The sequence below is a fragment of the Acromyrmex echinatior genome, chromosome 3 (genome assembly GCF_024713525.1).
Source record: "Acromyrmex echinatior isolate Ae372 chromosome 3, ASM2471352v2, whole genome shotgun sequence".
In the NCBI taxonomy this organism is placed as follows: Eukaryota; Metazoa; Arthropoda; class Insecta; order Hymenoptera; family Formicidae; genus Acromyrmex; species Acromyrmex echinatior.
In genome coordinates, this window is record NC_141854.1 from 11721204 (window position 1) to 11746306 (window position 25103).

At 27.9% G+C, this 25103-nt stretch overlaps 3 protein-coding genes and 1 long non-coding RNA gene across 23 annotated transcripts in view; 2 read left to right on the forward strand and 2 right to left on the reverse strand.

The window, feature by feature from the left end:
* The window catches only part of LOC105150032 (uncharacterized), a 211953-nt gene extending 201208 nt beyond the window's left edge, over positions 1 to 10745 (reverse strand). For all 7 annotated transcript variants that reach the window (XR_015544480.1, XR_015544479.1, XR_015544476.1 and 4 more), the window contains exons 1-3: positions 10656 to 10745; positions 10471 to 10552; positions 1350 to 1502 (exon numbers count right to left, since the gene is read on the reverse strand). The gene's annotated coding sequence lies outside the window, so the exon portion shown is untranslated. The remainder of the gene's footprint in view (positions 1 to 1349; positions 1503 to 10470; positions 10553 to 10655) is intronic.
* Positions 2433 to 11296, forward strand: LOC147910232 (uncharacterized). The gene is made up of 9 exons (XM_087404286.1): positions 2433 to 3679; positions 4625 to 4744; positions 4842 to 4959; positions 5059 to 5326; positions 5445 to 5558; positions 5643 to 5733; positions 6595 to 6740; positions 10527 to 10659; positions 10733 to 11296. Exons 1-9 carry the CDS (start codon positions 3539 to 3541, stop codon positions 10793 to 10795), a joined length of 1194 nt encoding a protein of 397 aa, XP_087260412.1. The 5' UTR covers positions 2433 to 3538; the 3' UTR covers positions 10796 to 11296.
* Positions 11297 to 12574: 1278 nt separating this feature from the next.
* LOC147910233 (uncharacterized) lies at positions 12575 to 23792 on the forward strand. Of its 14 annotated transcripts, XM_087404210.1 has the most exons (11): positions 16721 to 16960; positions 19513 to 19713; positions 19794 to 19913; positions 20249 to 20366; positions 20476 to 20716; positions 20782 to 20898; positions 21392 to 21544; positions 22907 to 22997; positions 23084 to 23229; positions 23339 to 23471; positions 23702 to 23792. In XM_087404210.1, the coding sequence occupies exons 2-11, from the start codon at positions 19570 to 19572 to the stop codon at positions 23750 to 23752; spliced, it is 1314 nt and encodes a 437-aa protein (XP_087260336.1). In that variant the 5' UTR covers positions 16721 to 16960; positions 19513 to 19569; the 3' UTR covers positions 23753 to 23792. The 14 variants fall into 14 exon arrangements, 13 of the variants coding, with proteins under 13 accessions (XP_087260340.1, XP_087260342.1, XP_087260337.1 ...); XM_087404214.1 differs by lacking the exons at positions 19513 to 19713; positions 19794 to 19913; positions 20249 to 20366; ... (5 more) ...; positions 23339 to 23471; positions 23702 to 23792 and adding exons at positions 12575 to 12719; positions 13556 to 13760; positions 13841 to 13960; ... (4 more) ...; positions 16569 to 16714; positions 17189 to 18206 and having other exon boundaries at positions 16828 to 16960; XM_087404216.1 differs by lacking the exons at positions 19513 to 19713; positions 19794 to 19913; positions 20249 to 20366; ... (5 more) ...; positions 23339 to 23471; positions 23702 to 23792 and adding exons at positions 12575 to 12682; positions 13556 to 13760; positions 13841 to 13960; ... (4 more) ...; positions 16569 to 16714; positions 17189 to 18206 and having other exon boundaries at positions 16828 to 16960.
* LOC147910234 (uncharacterized) overlaps positions 15179 to 25103 on the reverse strand; it is a 45054-nt gene continuing 35129 nt past the window's right edge. The window contains exon 4 of the long non-coding RNA XR_015544482.1: positions 15179 to 15430. This is a non-coding gene — a long non-coding RNA (uncharacterized LOC147910234). The remainder of the gene's footprint in view (positions 15431 to 25103) is intronic.

Sequence of the window (25103 nt, forward strand, 5' to 3'; positions counted from 1 at the left end):
GACGTTTCGGACTACTATAAGAGTATCATACGAGAAAGCCTTTGGGAAACCCATAATCGCGCCTGCGTCAATGTGAGAAAAAAAGCGGGGGATATTATTTCACCCTTACTCTGAGAAAACTGCAACTCGGATGAACATAACGTATAATTTCGATGATTCAACCATTCTGTCGCTCCCTTTGATGTAAAAAACGCGAATGCGTGCAATTTATGGTCGTCCCTAACTTGACGCGGTATCATGAACACCAATGATAATATTTTATAAAAACATCTGGCGAGGGTAGAAGACGATTATATCACTCTACTGGAAAACGTACCATACGGTGTCTCAATATTGTTTTTTAATATGTTTTTAAATTGTGAAAGAAAAAACTTTGCCAAGAATCATTATTACAGATTAAATAAAATATTTGCCTTGGCGGTCAAATGGTCGTATCAACAATCGAAGTTTATGAAAATTAGTCATATCTTTCATTTTGCTATAATAGGAATTTTAGCATTTTTTCAGATAATACTTTTTTTTTAAGTACCTATTATGTACTGTGTATCTCTATTCAAATAATCTTATACAATAAGGTTAAATTTCAACTAACTTCAGAAAAAATCTAACTAAAGATTATTTCTAATAAATCGTTTATTATTGTTCCTAATAATAATCTCTACTATGAAATATTTAAATTAAACGCGCGCGCGCGTTAGTTATTTTTACATTAAAAAATTGGAGATTTATACATTCAAAGAAGCAGAAATGCGAAATAAAGGACCACTCACAATTAAAAGGATGGGAAACAGAGAATAAGAATTTCAGCTTATCAGAAACTGTATATTCTACAGTACATAGTTTCTGATAGGTTAAAATTCTTATTCTTTGTTCCCTATTCCTCTGAATGTGCGCAGCTCCTAACGTGTTACGTAATACTGTTACCGTTGCGTTTTTATAACAACGATTTGAACAAACGATTTTCATGGTAACCAGGGTTGGAAAATTTTGAAAGGTGACTCATTGTTATTATATGTTATTCAAATAATAACGCATTACACCAATTCGTTACATTTATTCATTACTTAACAAACAAAAAATAACAAGTCATTTTTTATGAGTAATCATAATGGTAATGAATTATTTTTTAAAAGTGACTTTTTTTATCTGGCATTATTATTACCATCACGAAAAATTGTAAAGTCATTATCTAATTGTTATAAAAAAATAACGCTTACAGTAGTAGCACACAAGTAACACAAGTTATTTATTCCCATTCCTGAAAAAAAATGTACAACTATGTCAAAGCAAGAAGATATAAGAAACCTACCGTTTCTTATATCTTCATCACTTTTAACATAATTTCTTACGTTTGAATTCACGCTGGTTCTTTTATTATAGTACTTTTGTATGCCGTACCATCTTTGATGTTTATCATACAGTATTATTCGTTTTATGCTAAATCCAACGAAGTAACTTGCTCTCTGTTTCCCATTTCTTGTCGTTCAACAGTCAGAAGTCATCTGAAATAATCAAGTCATCTGAAATAATCCGATCACAGGTAAAGCGAATTTGGAATGATATATGTAATAATATCTAAAATCGAAATAGAGGAGCGCAACATAATGCGGCAACATTCATCTTCCAGTGAACTATGCACGATATTATTTTCATGTATGAGAATTATAAAAAAAAGCACATATCTAACCAGTAACATATTTTCCACACAAATCCCTTCTTAGTAATGTATAGTATTGTATTTGTTACAATACTAATATAATATAACTTACAAAGATATTTGCACCCGGTTATTTAGAATCGGCTTTAGCCTTATATGGCCATTCTAAATAATCGGGTACAAATATCTTTGTAAGTTATATATTAGTATTATAACAAATTTAATACGATAAGAATTCATGATATATGCCTATAATTGAAATAACAAAAATAAAGTATTATAATAACACTTTATTGAACACTTTGAAATTCAATGTGTACTAAACAATTTTTATAAAAATCAGGAGGTTATTAAATAATTTGTATTTAATTTTTATCAAAGTACGTAACTTTTTATCAAAAATATATTCATAACTTAGAAATATGTTTATTACCAAAATATTAACCATCTGAAGAATAAAATTTTTTCTTGCATGTCATGTATAATATATATTTGTTCCCTATAAAAAATTTTTCATACATAATTACTTATATATAAAAAGATAGAATTTGTAAGTCATGAAAAATACCACGTCAAAATTATAACTTATTTGTCTTCGTATCAAATAATTTAATAAAAATATAATTAATAAGATTGGAAACAAGACCACCGTTTATATTAAATAACATTACTTTAAAATACGAAGCACCACTACGGTCTGAGTATTGAGATGTAAAGTGCTATATATATATATATATATATATATATATATATATATTCATTTATTCATATAAATGAATTAATTTCAGAAATGATAATTATGTGCCGATATGGTTGTCGAACTTTCAACGCAATCAATCTGAAATATTAATAATCCCCCCAAATTTCCCAAATTAATCTCAAAAACTGTAATAATATAATTATTAAAAAATGTCGAGAAAGAGAAAGAGAGAGAAAGAGAGAGAGAAATTTTATTTACGTATGTAGCGTAGAACAGAGTTTTTTCATCTATTTTTCACGTTTATGTTTCTGAATAGTATAAAAAGTTTGTAAATCGAACATTTAAAGGTCTTATACTCTCAAGAAACAATCATGATTGCATAAGGTAGTTATAAATACATGTTACTGCAAAAAATTATTATTTGTTGCCATTAATTTTATATTACTTTAAGATTGAAACTGAGAATAGCCACTCTATCCTATGACACATTCTTTTTGCACTTATTTTACACGTATTTTTCTAATTTTTTCTCATAATTATTTTAACTTAACACATTCATAAAAATTCTCACTTGGAATAATGAAATGAAACATTGTCTGCAATGATATAAATGAATATGTGATGTATATATGTGATGTGTGTAATCAACAATTAATTGTAGTTTTATAAAAGATACGTAGTAATCGCGCGCGCGCGTTGATGTTATTTTTATGGAGTTAAGAGAGTTCCTTCGAACCGTTGAAACTGGAATGAAGCTCTTCAAAGTCGCTGTAATAATGCAATGCGAATGCGCTTGCGCTGACTCAGAATGGAATGGAGTATAATTATTTATGAAAAATTACTGGTAAGAACAGATTTTTTTTTTATACCGAAGATTGACTCATGTTTCCTTAGCTTTATTCGTGTCTCAGTATATTAACGATAGCCAATGAAAAAACTCGGTTTCATTTTTTCTTCCACCATGTACGCATATATAATGCTTAAATTGCTGCAACTGTCAGTCACTTCTCGACGTTGTATCTCTTGCTGTCTATCATGCACTGCGAAAAATTCAAGAAGAAATTGGGCGGTATATTAAATAAACATTACAGAGGAAAAAATGCACGAAGTAAAATCTATGATTTGAAATCTGTTCTTATCATTCTTACAGATCCGCCTCCTATTCGTGTTTCGACAAGGAAATGTACATATTTGACGATTACTATAAATTCAATCAAACTCTTTTAAGGATTCTTGGTTTGTGGCCTTATGGAAAAACCAAGTTTGAACGTTTTCGTGCAATGTTCTTCTATATGTTACTTATTTCTTATACGATTGTTCAGGTAATTCTATATTTTTCTGTTATATTTCTCTAATAATAAGTTTAATAAGGATATTCTCTCCTTTTCTTTTATATGTCCCAAACCCTTTGCATTTCCTTTTAATTCTTCGGAATGTTGTAAAACGAAAATTTGAACATAAAATATCGATGATAATAATTTTTAAATTATTAGCGATTAAAGTTTACGAATCGTAGAGCTAATATTTTACACAGTCAGGTATAGTGATATGACAAGTGCTAGAAACACACCTTTACCACGTCGTAAACCGTTTATCATACAAATGAATTGATTATTTTTAAAAAATTATTTTTAACATTTTCATCATATAAATAAACATGATAATGAATTTATTTGACAGTTGACACATGTTGTAATATGTTGCTATTGATTTAAAATGATTACGTTTTGATATTAATAATGCACATGTTATATGATGGAAAATTAAAAAAAAACCGGAATTTGTAACGCGCGAACTGGATTTAGTAGTTGATTGTGTTAGGGATTGCGAATCAAAATTATTTTGAAAGTCTGTCAAATGACATGGTTCTGACTGATTTTTCTTGCTAAATTCTTTTATGTTTACATTTACTTTCTATTAAGGAAATCTACTGTAACTATTTTAATGCTTTGAGAAACTTTAAAAAAAGAAGGTAGAGCACAAGTGTATATAAAAAAAGGTTTAAAAATAATCAGGATTGTTTAAAAAATGTTTTTATAAAAATTATTATATGTCACTTAAAGCTTCTTTCTATTGCATCCAAAAACATATTGGATGAATAATTATTATATTTAAGTTATTATTCAATTTTAAATTAATTAAAGATTATGCCGTAAAAAGAATTTGTTGGTAGAATTAAAAAAATTGTTTTGTACAAAATAAATGAAACATTGAATTAATCATATTGTTAAATGCACGATTTAACATAGAGACATGTGTTTTTTCAGTTTACACAACTTGCTATAATTGACTTTAATACAAATGTCATTATTAGAATTCTGTCGGATGCTTTACCGACTTTTTTATTTGTTATACAATTTAACATGTTTTTCTTCGAAACTAAAAAAGTAAGTTAAATTCTGATTTTAATTAATAAAATCAATTATCATTAAAAATTTTTACACTTATTTGAGATTCCGCCTAATTTAAATTTACTTAATACAGCTAAAACAGATACTGAAAGAAATTATTAATAATCAGCAAATGTTGACAGATGCGCAGGAAATTAAAATAGTAGAACATTATGTTCATCAAGGAAAAAATATTACAATAACTTTTTTATGTATGTAATAATGTTATCTCCATGCATAAATATTTTAATTTATGTTTGAAATGGAAAAAAATATTATGTATAATGTATGTCATATCTTATATAATTTAGTGCTGCTAATACTTGCGATATTTTTACTTTTAATAATGGAATTTCAAACGGATATCTTGGATTTTTTTCAACCATTAAACAAATCACGTACACATTATTTATCATTCTTGCAAGAATATCATATAAATATAAATGCGAGAATACAATTTTATTCTTTATTCTTCTATTCTTTAATAAGTATGATTATTGGTCTTGTTTCGGTAATATCTGTTAGTATGATGCTTCTATTAATTGCTTTATACTGCTGCGCAATATTCAAAATTTGCAGGTAAGGCAAAGAAATATAAAAAATGTGAAACTTTTAACAATATTTTCTTAAAATAATACAGTAAGAAAATGAATAATCATACTATTTACGCGGCCTAACGACAACTTAATGTCATCAGTTATCGAATAGTACAATTCATGGACAAAAAGGAGATAATAGCGTGCTTTAATAAAAAAAGCATCATCGTCGAAAGAATAATTAGAATAGTGAAACTTCATCGAAAGGCACAAAAGTAAGTATCTAAAACTAATTATATGACAAAACTATTAATTCTTCGCTTAATAATAAAAGGTTCTATTGTTTGATTTATTTCAAGGATTTTTAAATTGTTTATGTCAAGTTTTACGATATCTTTTCTTAGTACCCTAATAATAGGCACAAGTTCTGTGATCGCAAATTTGTACAGCGTAAGTAACTCTTCTTTTATATAATAATATCTCTGTTATACATTATATTAATGATTTCTTCAAACTATTTTTTAGTATTGAAATTTATGATTTTGCTCAAGCATTACAGCACTGTAATTTCATAATCAGTTGTCTAAATATAAATATAAACTATTAGTGTAATATGTGCATAAAACTACAGTTTTTAACATTCGAATATTAAATCGAATTGCAATGTCATACACTATTTACTTTCATCTTGAAAGCTTAATTTTGTATTTTCGTCTTCAAGGCATCATTTTTTCATTAGAATATAGATGAAAAGTCTCATAATGCTGCGTTTTTTATTCTTTCTTATACGATTTTTCATTTACGAAAAATAAAACCTCACTGTACTCATTTATCGGCGGTACCGCATACTGCTCGTGAGTGAGCAACTTCATTAAAGAGTTTAATTTAATATGTATTTATTATTTTTATAACATTAGAAACATGAATTTAAACAAATATTTATTAAAATGCCATTTTTTAAATCAAAAGACTTGGATTTAGTATTTTAAAAATTTATTTACTATATTCCAACACATAAATATGATATTGAAATATACTAAACCAGAATTTAATTCAAATAAACTATTCAACAAGCATCATTTTCTAATTTTAGTGTTTTAGTTTACTATAATTAAATTGAGATATTTTATATTATAAACAAAAACTATTTTTTAATTAATTGAGTCCAATTTTAATACACTTTTAAATAAAATATGTTTGCTAAAATTAAGAAAACTTTTTCATTCACGTACATAGACATACACACGTTTAAATAATTTTTTATATATAATTATAATTACTTAAATCATTTTATTACTAATATGTTAATAGTTTATGAACGCAGTAATATACATGGATAAATGGACTGAAACTTTAATAAGAACATTTTATATTTTTACACATCAGTTTTATCTCTTCGGAACTACTTTTATGGGGCAACAAATAGTAAACCATGCTGATGAATTATTTAATGCAATGTAAGTAACAATTCGTATTTTTTATACAAAACTGTACAAACAAATTTAAAAAGTCTGTACTTATAATATTCTTGAGGCTTCCACGGATGCTTTCTACATAAAGATTATGCGGGTTTTCTCCAGATCCATTCTTGCAATGCCAACGTTTGGAGAACCTTGCAGTCCACTTCATCAGGACGAGGAGCAGCCTGATACTGAACTGTTGCTTCGGGCCATTCCTTTTATATTACATTACTTGTTGGAGTGGGGGAGGGAAAGAAGAATTAGTAGTGGTAAGGGGGGAGAGATGGGAGAAATTGGTTGGTCTTCAATAATAAAAAATATAAAAAATAAATAATAAAATACAGACAGAACTCAACCACTTAAAACTAGCCTTAGAAAAACGGACACGATGAAAAAGACATAATCATGCAAACAAGACAACAGTCTCTGACACACAACCAGATGGAAGGATCCTATCCATTCTCCTATATGTCAAAGAAGCATTAGATCGGATTGGCAGGATATTAAACAAACACAATATCCGAACTATCTTCAAACCAACCAAAAAGATAGGACAAATCTTAAGAAATCCTAAAGATCAAAGACCGCCACTCAGCTCCGCAAGAGTATACAAAATACTTTGTTCTTGCTGATAAGTATACATTGGAGAAACCGGGAGAATAGTCAACCTACGGATAAAAGAACACCAACGTGATGTCAGGCTAAAACACGCCACGCAGTCAGCATTATCAGAACACAACATCGAAACAGGACATCAAATACTATTTGACAAAACGACCACAATAGTCAACATTACATCATATTTTCCAAGAAAGTATAGAGAAGCCATAGAGATGCAAAAACATCCTAACAATCTAAATAGAAATAATGGCTACAACATAAATAAAATATGGAAAATCTTTCTCCTAGTTGTTAAAGACCAATCAATTTTCCTCATCCACAATTCTCTTCTTCCGCCGCCCTCCCCCCCACCCCTCATCAACTTCAACGATCAGCGTAATATAAAAGGAACGACTCAGACACAGTATATACAATAGCGCAACTCTCCCAATTTTGTTGGCCAAAATAAAGTGCGCATGCATGAAATAAGTAAGTTGGTCCGTTTTATTTTCTCCTTTTTTATTGCTTTCTCCCTCTCTCCCTCCCTCCCCCTCCCCCTATCCCTTTCTCTCTATTTAAATGAGCATTTCAATGTTCCATTTAAACATTTGTCTTTCAAGCATACATAGTTCAGAGTAGAAATTTAGAGGGAAATATTACGTATATTGTCCATTTAGTAAAATGTTGTATGAAAAACCTCGAGAGATTGATCTAATTTTTGTGAAAAAGTAAACAAAAGTAACATAGAAAACCGAATAGAGCAAGAAAGATTTTTTTTATTTGTTGTATTTTAAACTTATTTTTTGAACATATATGTATAATATAAATTTCTTTTATATCAGCTTTCTCATAATATTTTCATAGATGTCATAATTACATAATAATTCTTTATACAAATTTTGTTTATACATTTTTAAGTTAATTTAACATTTTTCCTAATTTTTTTATATTTTTTCTTTATTTTTTAATTTATTTACAATTTATTTTTATTAATTTTCATAAAATCTAAATTATTCATTGCAATATTAGATTTATTCACGTCGCATGCTTTAATATGTTCCAATATGTTCCTACAATAGCACTTACTCACTTCAACGAATTCGTTGGATTGCGCTGCGAATAACTCTAGTGAGTTTTGCAAAGAATTTTGACAGAGTGAAAAAAGGATGAAAAGAGAAAGAAGTTTAGATAGCCGTAGGCAACGCTAAGGAATTTACTTATTTCACGCATGCGCACTCCATTTTTGCCAACACTAACATCAAAGATGCTGACAGAGAATTGCACTACTGTATATACTGGCCCGGAGAGGTGCAGCTCAGTATCAGACTCGCCCTGATGAAGTGGACTGCAAAGTTCATGAAACATTAGCAAGAATGGATCTGGACACGGAGGAAACTCTCGAAACGCATAATTTTTATATAGTCTATACTTATATTTGTAGAATTATTATAAATATGTATAGAAATATAAATAATTAATAATTTTATATATACGTATGATGTATAATAAAGCAGACTAACTGATGGTGAGTCAAAAAGTTCTATATTATTTTGTAGTTTTCGTAATAGTTGATGAGAAAGTAATTCCTAAAGATCATCGAATGAGAGCGCGTAGATAAAAGTTTAGATAGGGAAGCACCCCAATGACCTTGACCTTGACCTTAACCTTGTGACATATGTTGTCAAGGTCATGACCTTGAATGACCTGCAACAAGTTTTAATCATTTCATCGTTATTCATTCATCTAAAAATTATCAACAATCAAAATTGATAATTATTCCCGCTTTGCATGAAAAATCGTATGACTCTAGACAAGGGAAGAGGTATGAGATGGGCCGATTAAAAGAGTACAACTTTTCATGTGAAGCGAGGTCCATTCCACCCCTCTCCCCTTTCTCTGCCAAGAAGCGTCCGACTTTCTACACAAAGTGAATTTTATTCCACTTCCCCCTTTTCCTAGGGACGCACGACTTTCCGTACGAAACGAGATCCACTCTACCTTCCCTTCTGTCTAAACATATTAGAGAAAGTGCGAGGTGAGCCTGGGTAATCGAACCTCCTAAGCAGAGGGGAAGGTGAGATAAACCTCACTTCGCGTGGAAAGTCGTACGCTTCGTGGCAGGGAAGAGATAAGTCGCGTAAAAAGTCGTGAGTCTCTAGGCAAAGGGAGATGGGGTGGAACTCGCTTCGCGTAGAAAGTCAGATGCCTTTTAGCAGGTAGAGACGTAGAGTAGAACTCGCTTCTCGTAGAAAATCGTGTGCGTCTAGGAGAAGAATGTGGGATGGATCTCATTTCGCACACGATGTGAAGTAGTTACAAAATCAAAAATTTTCTGCTTCAAAAACAAAAATTATATAAAAAGATAATGTTTTCAAAGAAAATTTTTGTTTTATGTAATAGAGAAAAGAGATGTTATCTCTTAAACTTATTTTGTTAATAACTTTTTAACGAATAATGAGCGACCGCTGCTTGTTGGAGGTCATTCAGGATCACGACAACATATGTCAAAGTCATGATTATTGGGGAGGGGGTGTGCTCCTCTAATCTAAATTTTTATCGAAAACATTTTCACGCGTTTCAACAATTCCACGCGTTGGTCGGTCGTATCTTACCACACATATATTTGGCGATAGAATGGCTAAACACACTCATTTGGCGATCTTAATAATTAATTTCTCGTAAACTGTTACAAAAATTACAAAATGATACAGAACTTTTCAATTCAGTTTAATCAGCTCTACTCGTCCATAAATGGTGTTCTACTTAATGTCAGATACCCTATACATATATACATGCTATATATGTGCGTGTGCGTGTGCGTGAACGTGTGCGTGTGCGTGTGCGTGAGTGTGTGCGTGTATGTGTGCGTGTGTGTGTGTGTGTATATGTGCGTGTGCGTGTGCGTGAACGTGTGCGTGTGCGTGTGCGTGAGTGTGTGCGTGTATGTGTGCGTGTGTGTGTGTGTGTGTAACTTTAAATTTATTTTGGCATAACTATTATTTTTATTAAATTGGATAAAACAACAAAATTGCGAATAAAGCAATAAATTAGCAACAGTAACCGATAACTTATGCTTGTGGTTTCTTTAATTATGCTGCATTAGCATAATAAATGTAATTCTAATTACGTTTTTCTAATAGATATTAAATCAGTATATCAGTAATGAATTAAATATTTTTCTAGATACATGTCGCTGTGGTACAAAGCACCTGTAACAGTACAGAAATTGTTATTATTTATAATGCAAATTTCCTCGAAAGGCCTTGTACCGAATATTGGTGGCGTATACGTTTCAGTAATGGAAAGCTTTACCTCGGTAGGATAGCGCAAATGGAGAGTGCGATAGTCTTATCAACAAGCTATTAGCTTCATTGGATTATTTGTTATAGGTCACGAACAAGTCAATATCCTTCATGATGGTAATTTACTCCTGTAGTACAGTTTCATCATAATCTAACACAGAAAACATAGCTATTCGTAGTAATATACAGAAGTAGTAGTAATATGGAGAAATTTTCCACAGTAGAATAACATAAGAAGATATAATTTTATTAAATAAGGCAATTGTTTTTGCTTATTTTATTAATAAATAATATATTTCATTATGTATTTTATATTTAATGTATTTTATGTTTAATATTTAAGAGATTTTACACATAACAGATTCTAATAAACTTTATTTTTAAGAATTTATTTGATTATTATTTATTATAATTTTGTTTCTTCTTTTCTATATATTCTTTGTATCTATAGATATGCTTTTAGTGATATTATTCCATCTTATAATGTTGCATCCAGAGAAAGATTTCTTCCATTTAAAGAAATGTTTCTTTGCTACGGTTAAAGAAAAAATTTCTCGAACATAATTTTTTTAAATCGAATAAATTTTTCTATTTAATTTCAAAAAATAATGTTTAAATCAAAGAAATAACGTTCAAACCAAAGAAATTATTTTTTAATTGTATAGCAAAGCACCATTTCTTTAAAACAAAGAAACCTTTCTCTAGGTATGTTTATTCATTTTTGTGATATATTAATCGCATGTTAACATAATAAATATTTTAATGATTTTTTTGCATATAAAGAGATTTTATTGTATATAAAAGATTAATGTTGTTTAATTCAATCTTGAATTACTATATATTATATACCGGGAGACCGGGGCTAATAGACTCATTTTTCAGTTTTGAATTTTTACAGACGAAATTAAGAGACTTATCGAAAAAATGAATTCTACACCAGTTATTACATACATTTGACTACCAAATAATATTTTAATAATAAGAAGAAACTAATAACTAATATGAAAAAAAATGAATTATTCTAATGCATATTCCATCTGATTCAATTAGCCACGGGACCGGGGTAATTCGACTAAGATTATTAAAATAAAGATTAATGTATTTTAATCGACATCTTTGGCTACATATTAATAAAAAAACCTTTTATAAAAATATATTTTAAACACAAACATTCGCAGGACAAAACAATACTTCTTTTTGCAAAATTTGTTCATTTCGTGCAAAAACATGTCGAATAAGCCTAGTTTTCGAGATTGGATATGAATTAAACTTATAACACTTACCACTTTAAATCTCTTTAAAGGAATAAACTTTTGAGTAAGTACTATAATAGTCATCACTAAATGAGTCATATAATTCCATGCTGTGTTAGTCTACTATCCCCATCCGTTCATTTTTTAATAACATTAACAATACAATAACAAAAACACATAAACAAAAAAAATCTATTGGACTTTATTAAGTAAGAACTATACTTACTAAGTAGAAATCAAATATTTTACACAATCATATATGATTGTAAAACAAAAACTTTAAAAATAAAAATATTTACTTAGGTGTACGATTTTTTAAAATTGTGGCATAATTTCTATCATAGATGTGTTCACAACAAAATGTTACGGCAGACTTAGTGACAGTCACTGCTGCGTGCTCAGACACGTTTACGCGCATTTCGCGTGTTTTGTTTTTAACCTAGTTAAAAGTGTTTGTAGTCTCGATTATTCTACTTACTTCTATATTCAACTGACTCCGATCTCCCTATACTTATACATATTTGTAATCCTTCGAAAGCGCAGAATAGTTTTTCCGGGCTATAAACGCAATTAAACTGCTTCAATAATCGAATTAAATTGACAAGCAATCTTAATAATTAGATGCTCATATTATAAAGATATTATTATGTTTAAAAACTGTTAATAAATTTATTACGAAAAATATTATGTTGGCCGGAAGTCGAACCCGGACCTCTTGTATTCCGTACGAGTATCTTAAGTCCTTAGATCACCGAGGTCTTAGTAATATTCTTCTCAATAATTGGTACATGTAAAGAAACAACATCTTTCTTTCAGGCGACGTAATATAAACAATATTAAGAATCTCTATTTTAGATCGCATATGTAAGAACACAATCAATATTAGAAATTGAAATGCCTATAACTGTCAATGCTGGATCTTTTAATGTTTTAAATAATTAAATCTTGAATTATTATATATACTTCGAGGATTATAAATATGGTATATTTGCAAGTATATGTATATATATATATATATATATATATATATACAATATATATATAGAAATTCAAGATTGAGTTATTTCATCATTGTATCTACCTTCGACCGTTATAGGCGTTTAATTTCTAATATTGATTGTATTCTCACATATGCGGTCTAAAATAGAGATTCTTAATATTTAACGTTGTTTATTCGTAAAATATTTCTTGCTTATTCCCTTTTTTCAAATTGCAATACGCTTTTAATTGCTTTAAAAAATATAATTACTACATTATTTTCGAATTGTAATATTAACGTAACTTCTTAATATAATTTTATTTTAAAATTGCGTTTCTTGATCTATAATTTAAATAAACTTTCTGTTCTACATTAAATATTAGTAAAGTAAAGTAACATATCATACAATGGTTGAAACTTGAATGATAATATCTTACTTGTTTAGACGTTCGCAATTTAAAATATACCTCATAAATTTTATTTTATTTCCACCCAAAAATTATGAGGAGTTGCGTGTTTGATATAATTTGAGCTTATTTTCTTTCTCACAAAAATGTTAAGAGATATAAGTATACAATCGATTGAGACTTTCCTCGTGCTTTGCATACAACTCCGAATAATTTCGCAATTATTATTATTCGCATCAGTTATACTTCGATTATCTGTAATACTTCATAGAGGAGAGAAAAAAAGTTTTCGTCGTCATCGAACGCATATATGGTTTGGCATTCATGGAAAGATGACTGTGCTTGAGAGTTGGTATTATAATGTTAATCGAATTACTTTAATGATATGTGGTTTGTGGCCTTATCAAAATACGAAATTGCGGTACGTACGAGCCATGTTCATATTAGGAATATTTATCTGCTTCGTGGTTTATCAGGTATATGTTAATCTGACCAAAAGAATATAGCATATTTCAGAGTTATTACTATCGCATATTTTTATATCTTTGTATTTTAGTTTAGATTATTGTTTATTTATGAATACAATTTCAAATTAGCTTTGAAGATCTGTTCGGATATTTTTCCTGCTATTTTATGTATACTGCAATTCATCGCCTTTTTAATTAAACCGAAAGAAGTGAGTCATTATTCAGTTTAAATTTATAAAAATACTAAATTCATAAGAATTTACTTTCAAAAAGAATACGTTATACAAACAAAGTAATATAATATATGACACACTCATACACGCGTGCATATATATTATGTATGCACGCGTGTATGAGTGTGACAAAACCATCGTTGTCTAAATCTATAAACCTTTTACTTGATCTTAACATGATTATTTTTAACATTTTGAAATATTACCTAGATATGTAAAGGACAACAAAATATTTTTTTATTTAATTAAAAAATTTAATGAAAAAATTTAATTAAAAAATTTAATTTATTTTATCGCTTGATGTTTACGAAAAAAATCATACACTATTTATAGGTGAAAAAATTATTAAACCAGATTTGCGAAGAATGGAATGCTCTAAAAGATTCTAAAGAAATTGAGATAGCAGAGAGGTATGGAACGTTTATGCGGCGGCTCACAGAAACATTATTTCGTAAGAAATTTCCTAAAAGAATCCTGTTTGATATAAATAGATTTACATTGTTTAACAAATCTGCTTTAGATAAATTTTTTTTTGTAAATTCAGGCATTTTTCAGTGTGTGGCTTGTTAAGCTGGCTTTTTCTAGTACTAATGCATCTTATTCCGATCAACATCAATAAATCAGCGATAGCCAACGAATCTTTCTTAAGACAAGATGTGTTAATGCAACAACTTGATAAAGAAAGATATATCTATTTATTTCTCACAATTGTATTTATTGGTGTTTTCGTGATGACAACTACTACATCAATGGTTCTAACGTACATGCGACATGTTTGTGCTATGTTAAAAATTACCCGGTAAAAGTGTTCGATGTTTATAAATGTTTGTCAAGACATGTTCTAATTAATGATGTATATATTTATAGCTATCGTATCGAACATTCATTAGATGGAAATGCCTTACATATATCAATTTCTCAACAAAATCGCTTAATGTATCAGAAATTAATTAGCGCCGTCAACATTCAACGAAGAGCTATGGAGTTAGTATTAGTTTAAAATAATCATTATTCTCTTCGCAATGTAGTATAATACACATATTAGAATGAATGATCTCAAAATTTGAACTCTGAGTCACTATATGGAAGTTTTAGTTATATATTATATTATTGTTATGTTATTTAAAATTTTTTATTTTGTTGTTATTTTTTTGACAATTTTTATATATATTCTATTATTTACGATGTATAACGTTTTCTTTTGGACAATAAATTATGCAGGGTATGTACTAAGCACGCTAGAAGATTTTAAGAGATGATTTCTCACATAAATTCAAAATAAAACCTTTATATAATTTTCTGTTTGAAATATGACTTAGATTCATCACCATACGATTAGTTTTCTATTATTATTAATAAATCGATTAATGTTAATCAAAAAAAGATTACAAACATATGACTTACTTGTTTCTAATCATAATTTCCAATTTCCAATTTCATCAGAAACTGTAACAGTTTTTATTACAATCTTAATTATGCGTTCATGTGAATAATAATACTACGATAATAATAATAAATATTCCATAAATGAGTGTTTAATTATCTATGTATAATATTAGGTGTTGGAATTAATTCGTAGCGTTTTACAAGTGATGGGAAGTACTTTCATTAATGTATTTTTTAATGCTCATGTGAAATAAATAACATTCTTTCATTAAAAAACGCTACGAATTAATTCCAACACCTAATATTAATATGTAATTTCATGAAATTTCATTATAATCAAAAAGTAATTAAAACTAATAATATTGAATTAAAATAATATTTATAAAGATACCAATATTTTTATTTATAGAGTACATTTTTCAAATTATTACAATAATTATTTTATAAATTGATTTCTTCGACTATGGGCTAATGGTTAAAATAACCGAACACGTATCGGTTTTTTTTTCGCTCAAGAACAGCTTGTAAAAAACACATCAAATCTTCGATCCCGATGTTTTCTTTACATCATCTGATGTTCTCCTTATAAGACATTTTTCTCAAAAATGCATACTTTCCGAGATGTTAGATTGTTTTCAGATTTTTTATATATTTTAAATTCTCATTATTCGGCTTCTAAAGCCTATTAGCGGGAACAGCTTTACAGGTGTTCATTCGTAAGCTCCTCTAACTCTCGCTACAAGTGTGATCAAAATCGATGAGGAGCAAGAATGTAGCTTCTCCTTATAAGCCGTTTGGGACGTAAGTATGTACGGTCCTATGAAATTTTCGTTTTGCATTTGTGTAAGGAATCATCTCTTAAAATCTTTTAACGTACTTATCTCTTATACATTCTGTATAAGAGATAATATATCAGATAAATTCATTCAATGCAGCATTTGACTGTCGTTCTTTTATTCAAATTGATGCTGAAATGATTCATGAATAGATACCGAATTTCCTTGCTGTTTTGAAGGTTCACGCAACGTGCGTTAGACAGTTTTAAAGAGTCCTACTTCTTTTTGATTGGAATAGGTGTAGTTTCGTTGGCATTTAATTTATTACATGTAAGTAATCTAAACATTTAATTACGCTTTATCAGTTTGATTTTATAGTTTCATGAATTTTTATATATTTTGTTTTAACGTATTAATTTCAGGCAATGAAAGCTGCATTAATTATAGATAACGTGAATGAGCTAGCCATATCTACTTTTTATGTCATTATTCATTTTTTTTATATTTTTATAGGAAATTATGGCGGGCAGACAATTACGGATCATAACGCAGATGTATTAAAAGCGTTGTAAGTTATTATAAAATTATGCTTAATCTATATCTGCATAATTAAGAACAAATTAGATAGTAAAAAATATTTTATACAATAATAAATAGTTGATATCGCAAGTAAATTTTTAGATATCACGTGCAATGGTACATGGCACCCATACAGGTGCAAAAATTAATTCTTTTCTTAATGCTAAAAAATACAAAATATTTCGGTTTAATCATTGGAGGAATATATGTTGCTTCATTAGAAGGTTTTATCACGGTGAGAAAATTTATAATGAGCAATTAGTGCATTTATTTAGCAACGTATGCTAATGCGGTTTTGCGTATTGCACATTCTATATTACTTTCGTAATTATTATTATTATTATTATTAGTTTTTGAGCAATGCCATGATTTTATTTCTTATAAATGTATTTAATTCTAAAAAACAATATATGTATATAAATAATGATATTATACGATAAAATATTAAAATTCATGATTTCAGCTTACAAGTACGTCGTTATCTTACTTTATGGTAATCTATTCTACACAATGACGAACATGTATTATAACAAAAATAATATAACTATAACGAATTGCACAATTTGTAGTTGATTAATAATAATCCATTAAAAAAATTATAAATAATTGTATGCTAGAGATTACTAAAAAAAATGATTGTCATACTTTACCAAATTTACTTATACGTTTTTATGCTTACGGTTTTCAAATAATACATTGCATAAATATATATTTTTTTATATTATAAAATAAAAGTAATATCTTTTGCGACTTGATAATAAAACGAAGTGTAATTGCGAAATATCGTGACATTTGTGTCATTATTAAGTGGAAATAGAATCCAGAGAGAGTCTAGAGTATAGAAAGAGTAAAATTGAATCTTCGGATTGAGAATTTGCTTGTTAATTTAATTTAACTTGATATTATTGCAATAGTTTAATTGCGTTTGATAAAGTCCGGAAAAATTTCGGCGAACAGTTTGAATAACTACGAAAATATGACATATATGCATGTACATATATAGGATATATATAATTCACTTTAATTTAAAAAAAAAAAATTTTTAATTAAACAAATAAAGTTCAAATCAAAAACATTTTTTTTTAAATCATATAGCAAAGAAATATTTCTTTAAATCAAAGAAATCTTTCTCTGAGTATGTTTATTCATTTTTGTGATATATTAATCGCATGTTAAAATAATAAATATTATAATAATTTTTTGCATATAAAGAGATTTTATTGTATATAAAAGATTAACATTGTTTAATTCAATCTTGAATTACTGTATATACTATATAATATATACTTGTATATATATCATGTTTGTAGTCCTTCGAATGCGCAGAATAGTTTTTCTGAATTATAAACGCAATTAAACTGCTTTAGTAATCGCGAATTAAATTGACAAGCAATCTTAATAATTGGGTGCTTAATTAATCATCATATTATAAATAAGATGTTATTATGTTTAAAAACTGTTAATAAATTTATTACGAAAAATATTACCTTGGCCGGGAGTTGGACCCGAATCTTGTATTCCGTACGAGTGTCCTAAGCCTTTAGATCACCGAGATCTTAGTAATATTTTTCTCAATAATCGATACATGTAAGGAAACGTCTTTCTTTCAGGCGACGTAATATAAACAATAATAAGAATCTCTATTTTAGATCGTATATGTAAGAACACAATCAATATTAGAAATTAAAATACCTATAACAGTCAAAATTAAATCTTTTAATGTTTTAAATAATTCAATTTTGAATTATTATATATACTTCGAAAGACTACAAATATAGTATATATACAGTACGGTATATATACAATATGGTATATATACAAGAATATATACAATACACATATATATATATATATATACATATATATATAGTCAAAACTAAATCTTTTAATGTTTTAAATAATTCAATTTTGAATTATTATATATACTTCGAAAGACTACAAATATGGTATATATACAGTACGGTATATATATATATATGTGTATTGTATATATTCTTGTATATATACCATATTGTATATATACCGTACTGTATATATACCATATTTGTAGTCTTTCGAAGTATATATAATAATTCAAAATTGAATTATTTAAAACATTAAAAGATTTAGTTTTGACTGTTATAGGTATTTTAATTTCTAATATTGATTGTGTATATATATATATACTTCAAGATAGAATTATTTAATCATCATCGTATTTAGCTTCGATCGTTATTAGCATTTTAATTTCTAATATTGATTTGTGTTCTCACATATGCGGTCTAAAATAAAAATTCTTAATGTTGTTTAACATTATGTATTCGTAAAATATTTCTTGCTTATTTCTCTATCTTCCAAATTGCAATGTGCTTTTTAATTGCTTTAAAAAATATATTATAATTATTACATTATTTTCTAATTATAATATTAACATAACTTCTTAACATAACTCTGTTTTAGGATTGCGTTTCTTGATCTATAATTTAATAAATTTTCTATTCTACATTAAATATTAGTAAAATAAAATAACGTAGCGTACAGTGGTTGAAATTTGAGTGATAATATCTTATTTGTTTATACGTTCGTAATTTAAAATATACCTCATAAATTTTATTTTATTTCCTCTCAAAAATTATGAGGAATTGCGTGTTTGATATAATTTGAGCTTATTTTCTTTCTTACAAAAATGTTAAGAGATATAAGTATATAATCGATCGAGACTTTCCTCGTGCTTTGCATACAATTCCGAATAATTTCGCAATTATTATTATTCGCATCAGTACTTCGATTATTTGTAACACCTTATAGAGGGGAGAAAAAAGTTTTCGTCGTCGAACGCATATATGATTCGGCATTCATGAAAAGATGACCGTGCTTGAGAGTTGGTATTATAATGTTAATCGAATTTTTTTAATGATATGCGGTTTGTGGCCTTATCAAAATACGAAATTCCGGTACGTACGAGCCATGTTCATATTAGGAATATTTATCTGCTTCGTGGTTTATCAGGTATATGTTAATCTGACCAAAAGAATATAGCATATTTCAGAGTTATTACTATCACATATTTTTATATCTTTGTATTTTAGTTTAGATTTTTGTTTATTTATGAATACAATTTCAAATTAGCTTTGAAGATTTGTTCGGATACTTTTCCTGCTATTTTATGTATACTGCAATTCATCGCCTTTTTAATTAAACCGAAAGAAGTGAGTCATTATTCATCTTAAATTTATAAAAATACTAAATCCATAAGAATTTACTTTCAAAAAGAATACGTTATACAAACGAAGTAGTATAATATATGACACATTCACACACATGTGCATACATATTATACAAAGACATCGTTGTTTAAATCTATAAATCTTTTACTTGATCTTAACGTAATTATTTTCAGTATTTGGAATCATTATCTTAGATATGTAAAGTCAACAAACTAGTTTTTTATTTAATTACAAAATTAAATAAAAAATTGAATTAAAAAATTTAATTTATTTTCCCGCTTGATGTTTGCGAAAGAAATATCATATACTATTTATAGGTGAAAAAATTATTAAACCAGATTTGCGAAGAATGGAATGCGCTAAAAGATTCAAAAGAAATTGAAATAGCAGAGAGATATGGAACGTTTACGAGGCGGCTTACAGAAACATTACTTCGTAAGAAATTTCCTAAAAGAATCCTGTTTGATATAGATAGATTTACAATTACATTATTCGATAAATCTGCTTTAGATAAATTTTTTTTGTAAATTCAGACATTTTTCAGTGTTTGGCTTGTTAAGCTGGCTTTTTCTAGTGCTGATGCATCTTATTCCCATCAACAATAAATCAGCAATAGCCAACGAATCTTTCTTAAGACAAGATATATTAATGCAACAATTTAATAAAGAAAGCTATATTTACTTAGTTCTTACAATTGTATTTATTGGTGTTTTCGTGATGACAGCTACTACATCAATGGTTCTAGCGTACATGCGACATATTTGTGCTATGTTAAAAATTACCCGGTAAAAGTGTTCGATGTTTACAAATATTTGACATGTTCTAATTGACATGAAGTATATATTTATAGCTATCGTATCGAACATTCATTGGATGGAAATGCCTTACATTCATCAATTTCTCAACAAAATCGCTTAATGTATCAGAAATTAATTAGCGCCGTCAACATTCAACGAAGAACTATGAAGTTAGTATTAGTTTAAAATAATCATTATTCTCTTCGCAACGTAGTATAATACACATATTAGAGTGAATGATCTCAAAATTTGGACTCTGATTTACTAATGGAAGTTTTAGTTATATATTATATTATTGTTATGTTATTTAAAATTTTTCATTTTGTCGTTATTTTTTTTTGATAATTTTTATATATTATATATTCTATTACTTACTGTATGTAATGTTTTCTTTTGGATAATAAATTATACAGGGTATGTACAGGGTATATACTAAGCACGCTAGAAGATTTTAAGAGATGATTTCTCACATAAATTCAAAACAAAACTTTCATATAATTTTTTGTCTTAAATATGACTTAGGTTCAAAAATCCTTCTTCTCCATCCATAATCCTCCGAAAAGATATGGTGACTTCTATCATATGCCTGTAGTGCGCATGCTGATTGTACACATAAGGGACCTACAGTTTAACGTCAATTCTGAACGATGATTTTGTTTATAGAAGTGCATGGCAAGGATACTCTCGGTGGTTTGCCATTGCCTGTCAAGAGGAGCTACGAGTACGAAAAGTTTTCGATTCTGCCTGGAATCGAACCCGGGATCTCAGGAGTAGAGAAGTCTCATATGCTGCCAGCTACGCCACACTCGCGCTCAGGTTCAAAAATACAGGATATCAAAATTGAAGGAAAATTTTTATTTTTTTCTAAAAATTTTAAAAACCATTTTATATATATTTAAAGAGTTTCATCATAATAATTCGGTTTTCAAAATTTTTGGAAAAAAAACGAAATTTATTAACACCCTTTATTTTTGAAACTAACAAGGAGAGGCTACACTTTGCTCTTCATCGATTTTGATCAAACTTGCCTCAATGTTATTAACAAAGGAGTCTACTAAATGAACACTTGTAAAGCCATTCCCGTTAATGGGCCTTAGAAACCGAGTAATGAGCATTTAAAAATATACCGAAAAATCTAATAAATAGTTTAAAATCTTGAAAAGTATACATTTTTGAGAAAAATGTCTTACAAAAATAGTAGAATTTAATAAGATATATTTATTGGCTTTATTGATTTGACATTGAGAGGCACCATCAACTTTGACTTGATCTTGGCGATGCTAGCCAAGATCAAATCAGTAAATACATTTTATTAACCGTACCATTTTTCTCTAACAAGAAGAACAGGGTGACGAGGTTGGAGATTTTTATGCGCTTTTTACAGGCTGTTCTTAAATGAAAAAAAAAACAGTACGTGTCCGGCCATTTCAGCTATTGGCCTATAATTTCCAAGTCAATTTTTTAAATAATTATTGTAATAATTTGAAAGACTTACTGTATAAATAAAAATATTATTATAGTATCTTTATTTTTATTTTAATTTAATGTTATTAGTTTTAATTACTTTTTGATTGTAATGAAATTTCATAAAATTATACATAATTATACATATAAAATTATACATAATTATACATATAAAATTATACATATTAGTATAATAGATAATTAAACACTCATTTATGGAATATTTATTATTATTATCATTATCGTCGTCGTTATTGCTATTCACATGAATGCAGTAAGACATTTTTCTTAAAAATGCATACTTTCCAAGATATTAGACTGTTTCCAGATTTTTTGATATTTTAAAATGCTCATTATTCGACTTCTAAGGCCTATTGGCTGGAACAGCTTTGTAGGTGTTCATTCGAATTTATGCTCCTCTAACTGCAAGTGTGATCAAAATCGAGGAGCAGAGTCTAGCTTCTCCTTGTAAGCCGTTTGGGCCGTAGATATATACGAAATATCTATGAAATTTTCGTTTTGCATTTGTGTGAGGAAGCCTCTCTTAAAATCTTTTAACGTACTTATCTCTTATATATTCTGAGATGATATATAAGAGATAATATATCAGATAAATTTGTTCAATGCAGAATTTGACCGTCGTTGTTCTTTTATTCAAATTGATGCTGAAACGATTCATGAATAGATACCGAATTTCCTTGCTGTGTTTTGAAGGTTCACGCAACGTGCCTTAGACAGCTTTAAAGAGTCCTACTTCCTCTTGATTGGAATAGGAGTAGTTTCATTGGCAATTAATTTATTACATGTAAGTAACCTCCAATCACGCTTTACCAGTCTGATTTTATAATTTCATGAATTTTTATATATTTTGTTTTAACGTATTAATTTCAGGCAATGAAAGCTGCATTAATTATAGATAACGTGAATGAGCTAGCCATATCTACTTTTTATGTCATTATTCATTTTTTTTATATTTTTATAGGAAATTATGGCGGGCAGACAATTACGGATCATAACGCAGATGTATTAAAAGCGTTGTAAATTATTACAAAATTTTGTTTAATCTATATGTATCTACATAATTAAGAACAAATTTAATAATAAGATATATTTTATAAAATAGTTCTATTGCAAGTAATTTTTTAGATATCACGTGCAATGGTACATGGCACCCATACAGGTGCAAAAATTAATTCTTTTCTTAATGCTAAAAAATACAAAATATTTCGGTTTAATCATTGGAGGAATATATGTTGCTTCATTAGAAGGTTTTATTACGGTGAGAAAATTTATAATGAGCAATTATTTAGCGAAGTATGCTAATGCAGTCTTGCGTATTGTACATTCTATATTAATTTCATTATTATTATTATTATTATTATTATTATTATTAGTTTTTGAGCAATGTCATGATTTTATTTCTTATAAATGTGTTTAATTCTAAAAAACAATTTATATATATATATAAATAATGATTATACGATAAAATATTAAAATTTATGATTTCAGCTTACAAGTACGTCGTTATCTTATTTTATGGTAATCTATTCTACACAATGACGAACATATATTATAACAAAAATAATATAACTGTAACGAATTGTACAAGTTGTAGTTGATTAATAATATTCCATCAAAAGAATTATAAATAATTGTATGCTAGAGATTACTAAAAAAAATGATTGTCATACTTTACCAAATTTACTTATACGTTTTTATGCCTACGGTTTTCAAATAATACATTGCATAAATATATATTTTTTTATATTACAAAATAAAAGTAATATCTTTTACGACTTGATAATGAAACGAAGTGTAATTGCAAAATATCGTGACATTTGTGTCTTTATTAAGTGAAAATAGAATCCAGAAAGAGTCTAGAGTATAGAAAGAGTATATTGAATCTTCGAATTGAGAATTTGCTTGTTAATTTAATGTAACTTGTGATATTATTGCAGTAGGTTAATTGCGTTTGATAAAGTCCGGAAAAATTTCGGCGCATTTGAATAACTACGATAATATGACATATATGCATGTACATATATAGGATATAGATGATTCACTGTGAATTATTTAGGCACTGAGAAGATCTAGCTTTGACCGTTATAGGTTTGAATATGCTTAACTTAGTATTTAATTTCATGTCGGTTTTAATAAAAAAATCTTATTATTGATTATTTTTTAAACTTTTTTTGTTAATTACTTTTTAACAGACAGCGAGCGACGGCTAAAACTTGTTGGAGGTTACTCAAGGTGATGATCTTGACAATATATATCAAGGTCAATATTGTTGGCGGATGCTCCCTTTTTCTGCAGTTTCATCGTAGAATTTTATACAAATTATTTTAATATTATCAAATGAAAATATTTCAGATAATGAAAGAAAATTATTCAGATAATTTGATGTTATATAATTATCTTACACAAAATAATATTCAGGTATTGATTTTAATTGTCTTGCACATAAGAATAATTCTTCTTTCAACTTATTTTATATGTTATTTAATGTTGTATTGTGTATTAAATGTCTTATATGATTATATATAGTCACAAATTTTAAAATGTAAAAAAGTTTTTATATATGTGTATATAGGCTTTAGTGCATATTTTTACATAATTCATACACAGCATGTAATTTTATATACATGTATAATATTATACCCTTGCGTCCTATAAAAATTGATTCGTTCGGGCTTTAGTTACGCTCGTTACACTTGCAAATATCGCATAAATTCGAGTTTAAGTTTTCACACACCTCATAACATTCACAAAAATAAAGACATAGACTTTCTTTAGATGAGAATTTGATATGAATGTTTTACAGTATACATTCTGTGTCAAAAATTAAGCATTGAAATCAAAATCCAACAATCAAGAGGAAGCAATCTTCATATTTATATATAAACTCCTT

Coding starts and splice junctions, on each gene's coding strand:
- LOC147910232 (XM_087404286.1), top strand. CDS start 3,539: ATGTACATATTTGACGATTACTATAAATTCAATCAAACTCTTTTAAGG. Junction 4,960..5,058: donor TATTACAATAACTTTTTTAT/GTATGTAATAAT, acceptor TATATAATTTAG/TGCTGCTAATACTTGCGATA. Junction 5,559..5,642: donor CTTCATCGAAAGGCACAAAA/GTAAGTATCTAA, acceptor ATTTATTTCAAG/GATTTTTAAATTGTTTATGT.
- LOC147910233 (XM_087404205.1), top strand. CDS start 19,570: ATGACCGTGCTTGAGAGTTGGTATTATAATGTTAATCGAATTTTTTTA. Junction 19,714..19,793: donor TCTGCTTCGTGGTTTATCAG/GTATATGTTAAT, acceptor TTTGTATTTTAG/TTTAGATTTTTGTTTATTTA. Junction 23,230..23,338: donor GCAGATGTATTAAAAGCGTT/GTAAATTATTAC, acceptor GTAATTTTTTAG/ATATCACGTGCAATGGTACA.